Source organism: Notechis scutatus, chromosome 1, assembly GCF_049901735.1.
Source record: "Notechis scutatus isolate UNSWTSFEM ecotype Mainland chromosome 1, rNotScu1.2, whole genome shotgun sequence".
Taxonomy (NCBI): Eukaryota; Metazoa; Chordata; class Lepidosauria; order Squamata; family Elapidae; genus Notechis; species Notechis scutatus.
This window is the reverse complement of record NC_142009.1, coordinates 144,437,037-144,449,823: the sequence shown is the minus strand read 5'-3', so window position 1 is coordinate 144,449,823 and position 12,787 is coordinate 144,437,037. Positions and strand designations below refer to the sequence as shown.

Sequence of the window (12,787 nt, the reverse complement as noted above, 5' to 3'; positions counted from 1 at the left end):
CAAGCTCCTGAATTTTGATATCCAAAATTAATTCTGTATTTTGTCATATGCCCATTTGGCAATAGGTAAATCTATAGCAGATTTTTTGCATAAACTAAAGGCATGGTTCAGCCTTTGTGAAATAGCTTCTTTTTAAATGTTCTTCAGATGTGCATGAGTTCTGAAAAAATATTTATTTTCACATCAAGCACCAATTGTTTATTTATTTATTTAAATGTTTAAGTTATTGGTGATATTTATTTCTCGGAATGTACATATATATTGGCAAAATGGTGATTACATGATAGCATTGAATCATTACTGTATAGTTCACTTTTTTCAGAAAATAGTTAAGATGTGTAACATTCCAGAAGATTAATAAATAAGATGCTTTCCTTATTTAGAGAAAAATACTTTGTTAGAGCAATTTGTGAATTTGAAGTAAAGAGTTTTCCATTAATTTGACCACATTCTGGGGTAATTTCAGTGCATCTGCTGTTGAAAATTTCACCCTTGGATTGAGAAACAAAATCTTGTGTGTTTATGGTGTGTGTTTTATTACACAAATCATTAAATGTAATGCTTTAAAAAGACACCTAGTGGCTCTATTGTATGAAAATTTTAAAAAATGAAATAAAAGATATGAATATCAAAAGTCCCAGTAAGATTTGTTGCGCTTGGGGGGAGGGGGAGGGAGGCTGGATTACTACAATCAAATCCTTACAAATGCTGATTTGTGAGTGATAAAACATCTCATAGAGACATAAGGTGAAATCCAGAAGAAGAAAAAAGATCAAAAACATTAGCTACCTCTAACAGGGCAAAACATTGCCATCAAGCGGATACTATTAAGAAGCCAAAATAAAGTGTTTATTCTGAATCCAAAAGATAATTCAGTTTGCCACAAACTAGGCAACCGCACTTTCTCAAGAGCCGTGTGGTTAGTTTATGGTTGTGTTTCAATGCCATAGTTGTGGGACTGCGTAATAAAACCATGCTTCCTCATGCAGACCCAGGTTGTGAAGAGCTCAAAGGTGCAACGTTACTTGATGTTGATAAAGAATTCTGCAGAATGAGAAGGTAAAGCCAGACAAAGAAAATACAGGTAGTTCTCAACTTACAATGGTTTGTTTAATGACCGAAGTTACAATGACACTGAAAAAAAGTGACTTAGGACCGTTTTTCACACTTACAACCTTTGCCCATGGTCCTCCGATCAAAATTCAGAGGCCTGGCAACTGACTTGTATTTACGATGGTTGCCCTGTGCCAGGGTCATGTGATTCCCTTTTGCGACCTTCAGACAAGCCAAGTCAATGGGGAAAGCAGATTCACTTAACAACAGTGTTACTAATTGAACAACTGCAGTGATTCATTTAACAAATGAGGCAAGAAAGGTCATAAAATGAGACCAAACTCAATAAACATCACTTGACAACTGAAATGTTGGGCTCAATTGTGGGCGTTAAATTGAGGGCTACCTGTAGCAGTCGAGGCGAGAAATGAAATACAGGAACTCCGAGTTACGATCACAATTCAGCCCAAAATTTATGTTGCTAAGTGAAACATTGGTTGTGAGTTTGTCTCATTTTACGACTTTTGCCACATTTGTTAAGTGAATTATTGCAGCTGTTAAATTAGTAACATGGTTGTTAAGTGAATCTGCTTTCCCCATTGACTTTGCTTGTCAGGTCGCAAAAGGGGATCACATGCCCCCAGGACACTGCGACTGTCATAAATGTGAATCAGTTGTCAAGCATCCAAATATAAATCAGGTGACCATGGGGATGCTGCAAGGGTCATAAGTGTGAAAAATGGCCCCAAGTCACTTTTTTTCAGTGACATTGTAACTTGGAACAGTCACTAAGCAAACTATTGTCAGTCGAGGACTACCTTGCCCAGCAAGGAAAGAAACAACCCAACTTTGACCCAAAGGTCCAGTGTTGTTGAGATGAGAAGTGAAGCATCTTCAAAGAAAAACCAGAAAGTCCAGTTGCCTCTTGGAAAAAAAGCACCTTCGGGACAACCATGACCTAAATGACTGAGAATCTACATAAGCCTGACAAGAGAATTTGGAATGGAATGGAATGGAATAGAATAGAATAGAATAGAATAGAATAGAATAGAATAGAATAGGAATAGCTGGAAGGGACCTTGGAGGTCTTCTAGTCCAGTCCCCTGCTCATGCTGGGGAACCTATACCAGTCTTGCACAACCTTTTATCTCCAGACTTATTATTTTCTGCAATGAGTTAACACTTGATTGGCCTTGTGTCTCCTCAATGTGCAGTTAGGACAGTTTTACAACTTCCTCTGTTTATGTCACAGGAAAGTTCTACAGTATACATATATACAAATGGACTTTTTTGCGAACAAAGTAACAGTCTTTGCAGCGCTTCTTGATGGTAGTGCACTACCTTGCACTACCATTTGCAGCCTGCCAGCAACAGGCTGCAAATGGTAATGTGGGCAGCATGAGAGAAAAAGGCCAAAGCTGTGCTTGGTAGCAGGTGGGACAAGCAAAGGAGTGACAGTGACACCATTTGAGCATCTCAGGAACCAGGAAGAAAATGAGCAGGAGGTCTTTCTTTCTTTCTTTCTTTCTTTCTTTCTTTCTTTCTTTCTTTCTTTCTTTCTTTCTTTCTTTTCTTTTCTTTTCTTTTCTTTTCTTTTCTTTTCTTTTCTTTCTTTTTCTTTCTTTCTTTCGCCTTCCAAATCCAGAGGTACTGGGAGCATTAAGGCGTCAGTGTGTGGTGCAAACCCAGGCCTTCGACTCATTAAGAAGACTTGGGCCTACAGGGCCATCCTCCAGCCACCAAGCAGGTGATACTCAACTAAACACAAATAGCAGGGGCAATTGCTGTGTATTAGCTTTCCTAACCTTCCATTCCCCACTATCCTGTCAGAGCTGAAGAAACTTCTTGGATGAGAAGTGAAATGTCTTCAAAAGGAAGAGAAAAAAAAACCCAGAAAGTCCAGTTGCCTCCTGAAAAAGCACCTTTGGGGCAAGCATGACCTGGATGACTGAGAATCTCTATAGACTTTTAGCTATACAATTTTGGGCTGAACACCTTTGGAATTGGTGTGGGAGTAGGAATGGAGTCCCTGAGGGGAAAAAAAAAAATTGCAGACTACAGTACCCAGGAGCACTAGGTACTCAGATCACCCTGAGGAAACAGGGTCACTCCAAGTGCTTCAAAGACCCCTAAAAAGAAGGCAAAAGACCAGCTGCTGTCTGCAAGGTATATCATATAAATACTTCCATTCCCCACCATCCAGTCAGAGCTGAAGAAGCTTCTTGGATGAGAAGCGAAACGTCTTCAAAGAAAAAACAAGGAAGTCCAGTTGCCTCCCGGTGGGGGAAGCACCTTTGGGACACCTTTTCTGTGGGAAACTAAGCAAAGCGGCGCAATACACTTGGCTCAAACTCGGCCCCTCCCTTTAGGATAGAGAAGAGTTCCATTTTCGAGCGGAGAGGAGGAGCTTCGTGCCTATTCAGCCAATAGCGGCTCCCTCGCGAGTGGATTCAAAAAGCGGGAGTCGCCGCGCCTCTCCCGGTTATTTCCCTTGATGTGTTTCTTTTATCTGACAGCGGGATCGGGCACAGCGTCGCACGGGAGTTTTAGCCGTAGGGACGGCTCTGCGACCCCGAGGCGCCGGGGTCCGAACTTGGATTGGCCGGAGTAGGAAGAAGCCGGCTTTCCATGGCGTCGTCATCAGCGGCAGCCCAACAGTTGAGAGATCTGATCGAGATCCAGGAGGCTTTACTGGATAAACTGAGACTAAAGGTTGGGCTGGAGAGGGCGGGGGAAGGGAGGGGGTTGGAAGAGAGCTGGTCTTCGTGTTGGGCAGCTGCCCTCAAGCGCTGAACTCAGAAGTTTGGGGCTTTTAGTCCTGCATGCTTGAAAATATTGCCCAAGCAGCAGCTGAAAGTGTCTTTGGTCTGGCCAAGGGGCGGGAAGCCCTAACCCTAACCCTACCCTAATCCTAACCCTACCCTAACCCTACCCTAACCCTAACCTGCTGAATACCACCTCTAACCCTAACCCTAACCCTACACTAACCCTACCCTAACCCTAACCTGCTGAATACCACCTCTAACCCTACACCCTAACCCTACACTAACCCTAACCCTAACCAAAACCAATGCTAACTCTAACCAATGCTAACCCTAAACCTAAACCTAACCCTACACTAACCCTAACCCTACACTAACCCTAACCCTATCCTAACCCTACACTAACCCTAACCTGCTGAATACCACCTCTAACTCTAACCCTACACGCTAACCCTAACCCTACCCTAATCCTAACCCTAACCTGCTGAATACCTCTAACTAACACTAACCCTAACCATAACCCTACCCTAACCCTAACCCTATCCTGCTGAATACCTCGAACCAATGCTAACCCTAACTCTAACCCTAACCTGACCCAGTAGTACTATAAACAAATCTTTAATTATTTTTGCTGAGAGGAGACCATCATCTCAATGATGCTGGTGGGAGCAGGATGGGGATAATGCACCCATCCTTGATCTCTGGAGTGGCTTTTTGATCGCCCCCACCGAGACATCCTTGACAAGCATAACCAATGCAGCCAATTGAGTGAAACAGTGAGACAGTTTGAGAGGATGCTCTCCTCTCAGCAAAAAAAAAAAAAAAAAAGATTTATTTATAGTACTGGGTTCAATTCAAAGTGTTGGCCATTATATTTAAAGCCCTCTGTGGCTTCGGGGTATCTGAGGATCCAGGCTATCTGAGGAGCTGCGTTGCTCCAATGGGATGTGCCCGCCCCGCTCATGCTGGCAGAAGAGGCAGAATTGCAAACCCCATCAGCCAAGGAATTGCAGCTGGTGAGATCCAGGGGAAGAGCTTTTCTCCGGCATGGCCTCTGCCCTTTGGAACATCTTATAGTTGGGGTTGAGACCCCACCCACTTTTCCTGGCCTTCAGGAAAAGCCTTCAAACTTAACATAGGGCCCTGAAGGAGAAGCTGTTGGCTGAGTAGTTGATTCAGTAACAGAAGGCACCACCACATCTCTGCTCCAAACCCGTGTTTCATAGGTAGTCCTCAACTTACAATGGTTCATTTGATGACCGTTTGAAGTTACAACAGCACTGAAATAAGCGACTTATGACCATTTTTCACTTTTGTGACCAATGCAATATTGCCCTGGTCACATGATTTACATTCGGATGCTCGACAACGGGTTCATATTTATGACGGTTGCAATGGCCCAGGGTCATGTGATCATCTTTTGTGAACTTCTGACAAGCAAAGTCCATCCGGGGAAGCCGGGTTCACTTAACAACCACATTACTAATTTAACATTTTCAGTGATTCACTTAACAAATATGGCAAAAAAAAAAATGTCATGAAATGGGGCAAAGCTCATTTAACAAATTTCTCACTTAGCAACATAAATTCTGGGCTCAATTGTAATCGTAATCCGAGGAATACCTGTACAGTACTTGGTTTTAACCTCTGTCATTTTAATCTGTTTTTATAATTGTTTTCATGTTCATATGTTTTATTATGCTGTAAGCCACCTAGAGTTGCCTTGAACTCTGAGGTGTGCACCATATAAATTTAATAAATAAACGATAATTGTGAAGAATGCCAAAATGAACAAATGCCCAGGCGTATCTTAAAATGCTACAGTATATTTTGTGGGCACAGGATCTTCCCTATTCACATCTAACTTGACCTTTTGTTTGGTGAGATCTACATGATATTCCCTTGATCACGTCCCCAGTCGGCTTATGTTGCCCTTAGCTGAACTGCTTCAGGGTTAAAGTTGCATTGTGTAAAATCTAGAATTTTTTTTTTCTCTACTCCTTGCCTTGGGAGGGCAATCAGATGTGACCACAGTGACTTGAAACAAATAACCTAGTGCTTGACAAAAGCGACCACAAAATTTCATTCTGGTTTCTTTTTCTGCAAACTCAAGCCTGGAGGCCACTTCAGCAGGAAATATTGTCAATGCTGGTTATTGGGAAGGATTGGAAAATCCAAAGGGACAGGCGGTAGAATTAGCTCCTCCAATAGGGGTATTAAAATGAGCCTTTCACACTGCAACCTTTTGTTAAGAGTCCAGTATAGAATAAATTATAAGTTATGATAAATAGTAGGGCAGTTGTATTCAGAGGCTGTGACTGACCTGTCCTTCAACGTGTTGCCAAAAATGATGGATGACTATGAATTCTGTCTCACCCATAAGGGATGACAGAGTGAGAAAAGGCTAAAGTATGATAGCCATTTCCAGCCATCTCTGGAAACATTGATCATTTGAGCATGTTTTGTCGTTCTTACGATATAGCAATAGCCTGTAGGACACATTTAGACTCTTTAAGGACCTACCCCAGATATTACAAGCTGAGCAGGTCACTTAAACAAATTTCTTTGTTCATGCCACTGTTGCTACAATTACAGTATGCTGAAGAGTGTGGTCAGAAAACTCATCCTCTCATCTGGTTGTCTGTGTTGTGCAAACAGCTGGTGGGTGTGTAGGTTAATTGTTCCTTTGCACATCTCAAGAGACAACATGGTAGGCCTGATGAAAATGGGGATTCTCAAGGCACTCTGTTGTTGCTTTCAGTTTCCTCCTGCGAGCAACGTAATGATTAAAAAAAGATGTACAAGGGAAATGAAGAATTTCTTGACTATCTGAAGAGGTTCTTATCCCATTTGGACCATTGCAGATATTTGTTTTTTGTGTGCATGCTAAATGAAAATTAAATTAAAAAAGGATGTGACTGCTTCGTTTGCACATAGTATCAGAGTTAAAAGACCACAAGGACAACAGAGAAAGAACATCCCAAGTCATGCACTTCCACAGACAGTTAATTCACTGGAGTAACAGATTCCTAGTCAGCCATGTAGTGTGAACATAGCTGTAGTAATTTAAAATAGATAACAATTTTTGAAATAAGCAGATTGACTTTATATTTAGATGCACTTAAGTATACTCAGCTCAACAGATCTAACTGCATAAAGTTGAGATCTGATCTAATGATAAGATTCTTATATACAAATAATGATTTACAAAATGTAACTTTTTTATAGATAAACATACAGAAAGCGAACTCAGTAAATAAGGAGGAATATGACACTGTTGTGAAGAAACTAGAGGTGTGTAAGCTTCCAGACTAATCTGTGATATTTCTTCTCTTGTGTAAATATAAGGCAGAGATAAGAAAAAATTATCTGATATCTGAACGTGTATTGTTATTTCCAATGGTAAAAATTAGACTGTAAGATTATAATGGTTTCAGAGTTACCTGAATACTTGAAAGTTGGTGAGAACAAACATGATACATGCTGACTAACATTTAGTCTATAACACACATTCTTCAGTTGTACTTTAATTTGCAGAAAGAAGAGAAAGAACATGCAGAGACCAAGAATACCCTAGCTATAACATCTGAACGCCTGCAGTTTGCCCTAGGAGAGATTGATATTTTGTCGAAACAACTTGAGTGGGAGAAACAAGCATTTGACAAGGCGTAAGCTTGTAACTTGGTGGGGGAAACCCTATGAATAGAAGTGGTTTTACAGTTTTTCTGGGGTAAATTATTTCACCCTCCTTAAGTTAGTCCTCACATAGTCTAATAGGAGCCTTCTCTCACCTTCTGATCCTGCTGGCAGCAGCTACAGTAGACTTACATACCACTTCACAGTGCTTTGCAGCCCTCTCTAAGTGGTTTACAGAGTCAACATATTGGCCCTAACAATTTTGGTCCTCATTTTACCCACCTCGGAACGATGGAAGGCTGAATCAACCTTGAGCCTGGCGATCAATCATTTAAATGCTGGGAAAAACAAAACGTGAAGATATGTAAAGTTAAGGTCACCTCAGTCACTGGTTTCAATAAACTTAAACATACTTCATTGCATTCAATCAGAAGCTATTTGTTTCTGGAAATATTGCCAGCAGATTTAAAACTTACGACAACGTTCTGGAATGTGGAATGTTGTTGGTTAATATTGAGATTAGACTAGGAGTCCCCAAACTCTTCAACTCACCAACCCTCTCATGAAGTATCAGATTGTTCATTGATCTCCAAATATTTATTATATGAAAATAATTTAATAAATGCTATCTTAAATAATAGTTTTGTGAATAATGCTACTAATCACACAGTGACGAATAGTCCCTATTGACCACTTGGAAAAAGATTTTATTAAACCAAACCTGTTGACAGTCCCTTTCCAGATACTGCCATTGGGCAATGCCCACATTAGGAGCCACATATTAGTAGAATTAATCGATCACAACTATATACAACAATACTCAATGCTACAAAGAACTTCAAATGTGAATTTGAATCACTACAATATAATATTGCACATATGAAATACATCTTGCATATATAAAATAAATGGCAGAAGCTTAAAGGGAGCCCAGCACCAGGAGGACTGACAGAGGCCCTGCTCACAATAACTCCCACCCTTGTAACTTCCACGTTAGACTACTGTAACATGCTCTATGGGGCTGCCCTTGAAGACCATTCAGAAACTCCCAACTGGTATAGAATGCAACCATGCAGATAGTAAATGGTGCCAGATACATGGCACATGTAACACCACTCCAGCATGAGCTGCACTGGTTACCGGCATATTTCCAGGTGCAAGTCAAGGTGCTGGTGTTACTTGTAACGGCCTATCTGGCTTGGGACCAGGGTACCGGAAGAACTGCCTTTTTTCAAGAGTTTCTATCCATCCAACCAGGTCAAGCAGGATAGGCAGGCTGCAGATCCTGTCAGCCAAAGAATGTCCGCTGGTGGGGACCAGAAGACAAGCTTCTTCCTCACTGGCTCCAGCTCTATGGAACATCCTCTCTTCAGAGATTAGTGTGGTCCCAACCTTCGTAGCCTTTCATGAGGCCCAAAATCCTCGCTATGTTCCTGAGGCTGGGCTGCTGAATCTATCAAGGGTCCCTCTTCCTGCTATATTGCTAAGTGCTCCTACATGTATTTAATTTGTATGTTTTTATTGGTCTTACTATTTTATTGTTTTAAAATGTTAACATTTTTAGGTAATATATTTTTTCAATTGTAAGCCACCCAGAGTCATTGACTGAGATGGACAGCCATAGAAATTGAACAAACAAATGATGATCCACTTAAACAACCAGCATGACTTACCACCATAATTCCAGACTCAATTACAGTTGTAAGTTTAGGCCTATGTGTAACTCACATTGCTCTGGAGGTCAGACAATTCGATAGTTTCAGAAATGAATCTGGAAAATTCTAAGTGATATGTATTACAATTAATGTTACCCAAAATACAACCAAAAATGCTTGTTCCTACTTCCTCTATAGTTAATAACTGGTACATCAAATATGTAAATAAAGCTTTGTTGTTACTTGTCTTGTAGACTTTCTCAAGTAAACAGTAAAATGCTAAAACAATCACTTCAGAAAGACAAACTTATAAGCAAATGTATAGGTAAGTTTAACAGAAATTTGAAATGTTTGAAGGGCACATTGATTTTTTTAGGGAAACTTCTAAATGCATGCTTTCAAATAGCTTCTATCTTGCAATAAGATCAGTCTGCTTAATATTTTTAGGTACATAACTCTTAAAAATTGCTATGTAAGGTTGGAATTCTAAGGGAATGTTGAGCATTAGGAGGGAAAATAGTACTGCTCACTGAAACTCATAAATAGATTGTACTATACCTTTTGAGACTTAAGAAAACTAAATGATTTCCAACTTCCCATTGTAGAAATTGAAACCCATATTCAAAAGCAGGAAAATATTCTAAGCTGCAAAGAAAATGAAATCGAGGAATTACATTACTTCGTCAACAAGCAAAAGCAAATCTTAAAGTAAGTACCTCAAGCTGAAATTTCTTTCTACTATTCACTGTTGACTTGAGACAAATACTTTAAAATACTTTAGCAAGAGACAAATACTTTAAAATACTTTAGCAAATTCAGTGAAATTGTATTTATCTATTTAAGAGATTTGTATGGCTGCCCCTCTTTTACCATATCTGACTAGTAGGATGGGAAGATAGCCACAGAGAGAGGCAGTCCCATAAATAATCTGGCTTTATCCCAAAGGTTGAATTGCATCTGAAAAGAAGCTGGAAGCCAGTGTAGTTCATCTTGCAACAATATGGCAAACTAAAAGATGTTCAGCATTGTGCATGCTGCCACATGCTACACCTGTTGTAACTTATAGGTGGTCTTCAAGGGCAGCCTCATATAGAGCAGATTGTAGTAATCCAACCAGAAAGTGACTAAGGCCTGAATGACTGAACAAAGCTTCCCAGTCCAGGAATAGGCATAAATGGCTCATAAGATGAGCAAAGATCCTCCTGCCCACAGTTTCCACCTGCTCCATCCCAATTCCTTTGGGCAGCTTTGTTAAATTTTCTTGATATAATCAATTTCTTTCCATTTTAATCCTTTGTTATATGTATATTGTTTGATTTCAAACTGTCCTCTGTCTGTTAGTTCCTTAGTTCTCAAAAGGTAAACCAAAGAAAAAGCTGATGTAATATTTAATGGGTCATAATATTCCTGCTTATATCTGATTTATATCCATTGTTAGTTTCCTAACTAGGTTTCCTGCTTTTTATTCTTTTCACTTCATTTCTATCTGCCTTTATTTTTGACAACTTCCAGTTTGTTTTGATATAACATGGTTTAAACAAGTATATGCTCTTCCCCTTTCTTCAGTATATTCATGAGGTAATATTTAATTCAAAATTGCCATATGTTGTAAAATTACCATACTTTAACAAAATGGCTAAATTAAACATAGTTCTTCTGGATTTCTTAGATGCTGCTGCTGATCACAATTAATAGAAAAGTGTGAGCCTCTTAGCAGTCATACCAAAGCAAGAGAAAATATGATGGATCAAGCCCAGGAGTTGAAGGATTGCTGTAATTCCTTCCTTCCTCCCTCCCTCCCTCCCTCCCTTTTCCGATAATGTATGGTTATTATGACAGCTAAACCAGCTCCATTACTGGCTAAGCACCCATATATTGTTATCTCTGAAGTAGGAGTGATAATAATTCTTTTCAACAATATGTATATTGGGAATGACATTCATCCATTTATTTCTTTGACTTATTCAACATATAAAACTCTGCCTGGATACATGATCTGACACCAGCATTATATGGTAGGGGCTCTTATTATATTGTTAATGGTTATGTATTGTTGTTGTTTTGCAGGAAACAAGCATCTGAATTCAAAATACAGATGCAACAAGAAAGTTACATAGCAAATGTACTTGGAAAAAGGCTCAAGAAAAAAATTAAGTAACTACAGAAGTATTCCCTTAAATTACCAGCTTAGGACTGTTTTCTTACTCTAAAGAATTTTCCAGGTTTTCTCACTGAAAAGTTCACAAAATATTAAGTTTTCATTTCTCATTCTGGGCCAAAATTGAATATCCTTTATTTATGCATTTGTCTAAAATAGTGGGAATACAACACCGCTATTCTGAAATCCTATTGTTTGAATGTTCTGTTTAATTCCTATCAAGGAACATAATTAATGGTGGGAAGGGCAATAAAACAACAAGACTATTTTATCCCAATTCATTATGTTGTGTGAAATATATGAGCAATTAAATTAGAAGTGTTGGACTTAGTGCAACACTTCTCATTTTAATTGTTCATGTACTTCATATATTTCTTAGTGACTAAGAAATGAGCTTCTGAATTTCTCATCACTAGAAAAGACTTGAACAGTTCTGCGGATCTGAAAAGTTTTACAGATGAGGAAGAAGCAGCTAGGCAAATATAAAGATCTAATTATGAGATAGGAGCACTCTAACTATTTTAGTATAGTACTTCACAGATTATCACAAATATTTTCTAATTTTCTCTATCTTGGAAAAGGGGTTCTTGGGATTCAGGTAACCAGCTAGTTCTAGATGACATCTCCTGGAAATATGCCCTATTTTGAAGACACTAGACATAGGAGAAGTAATATATTTTGGCTTACCACATTTACAAAACCATATAATGTACCATTTATAGGAGGGAGAGAGACAATAGAAAGTGAAACCTGCTTCAGACAGAAATGGTCAATTTCAGTTTAGTCTCTGCTGGTTGTTTTCCCAGTAAATGTCCACCAACTGGCCTTTATTCCATATATGATCCCCATGAATTGGTTCTCCCAGCTTACTTAGAGCTTACACCCCTGATTTATATGAACGGCTGAGTTATGTGAGTTGAGAACAACTTTAGGTAACATTTTGGATTCTGGTTCTTCAAAACCTGTTAATATATTGTGTTTCCCTTAAATTGTTGTGAAATTTATATGCTTTTTAAAATTAATTCCCGAGCCTTTAAATTTAGCTCCATCAGTGAACTGATCTGACCCAGAGTATCCTGTAGCATGATCTTGGCATGGCTGTAGTGGATTAGCACCTGCTGCTGTTCCTTTGCTACCCTTTTTTGAAAAAAATAAATAAACAACATACTTTGCTATAGTTTCCACTAAGTGCAGCCTGTTGTGTCTCATTCCACGTGTTGTAAACTGATATACACATATCTATGTTTATCTGCTGGTTGGTTCGAAGAGAAAGAAAAAAAACATCTCCTATTTTATGGATATTGAACTTTAGAGGGATATTTTATATAAGGCTTGAAAAGCTATCTTTTAGCTCAAACTGAAACCTTTCTGGTCCCCTCTTTAGGAACAAATGGATGAACCTCTCCATTGTGAATTAGCCATTTTAATCAGTGTCAGGTAAACTTCAGTTAATTATCTGGGCTACATTTCAGTACTGAGGTGATGTTTGGAGAATTGGATCAATAAAGCCATATGACATTTAA

At 39.1% G+C, this 12,787-nt stretch overlaps 1 protein-coding gene and 1 long non-coding RNA gene across 3 annotated transcripts in view; one reads left to right on the top strand and one right to left on the bottom strand.

Moving 5' to 3' along the window:
• LOC148133030 (uncharacterized) overlaps window positions 1–12,787 on the bottom strand; it is a 47,934-nt gene that overhangs the window by 10,003 nt on the left and 25,144 nt on the right. The window contains exons 2-3 of the long non-coding RNA XR_015746063.1: window positions 9,665–9,751; window positions 7,734–7,789 (exon numbers count right to left, since the gene is read on the bottom strand). This is a non-coding gene — a long non-coding RNA (uncharacterized LOC148133030). The remainder of the gene's footprint in view (window positions 1–7,733; window positions 7,790–9,664; window positions 9,752–12,787) is intronic.
• On the top strand, window positions 3,475–12,452 carry SPATA24 (spermatogenesis associated 24). Of its 2 annotated transcripts, none has more exons than XM_026668581.2 (6): window positions 3,475–3,765; window positions 7,044–7,109; window positions 7,353–7,483; window positions 9,361–9,431; window positions 9,712–9,814; window positions 11,174–12,452. In XM_026668581.2, the coding sequence occupies exons 1-6, from the start codon at window positions 3,682–3,684 to the stop codon at window positions 11,262–11,264; spliced, it is 546 nt and encodes a 181-aa protein (XP_026524366.1). In that variant the 5' UTR covers window positions 3,475–3,681; the 3' UTR covers window positions 11,265–12,452. The 2 variants fall into 2 exon arrangements, with proteins under 2 accessions (XP_026524366.1, XP_087803990.1); XM_087947864.1 differs by having other exon boundaries at window positions 3,482–3,765; window positions 10,776–12,452.

Bases quoted from the DNA above. Each gene is read 5' to 3' on its own strand.
- SPATA24 (XM_026668581.2), top strand. From the start codon at position 3,682: ATGGCGTCGTCATCAGCGGCAGCCCAACAGTTGAGAGATCTGATCGAG. The intron at 7,110-7,352 runs GTGTGTAAGCTT...TTTAATTTGCAG, and splicing joins CTGTTGTGAAGAAACTAGAG to AAAGAAGAGAAAGAACATGC. The intron at 9,432-9,711 runs GTAAGTTTAACA...TTCCCATTGTAG, and splicing joins ACTTATAAGCAAATGTATAG to AAATTGAAACCCATATTCAA.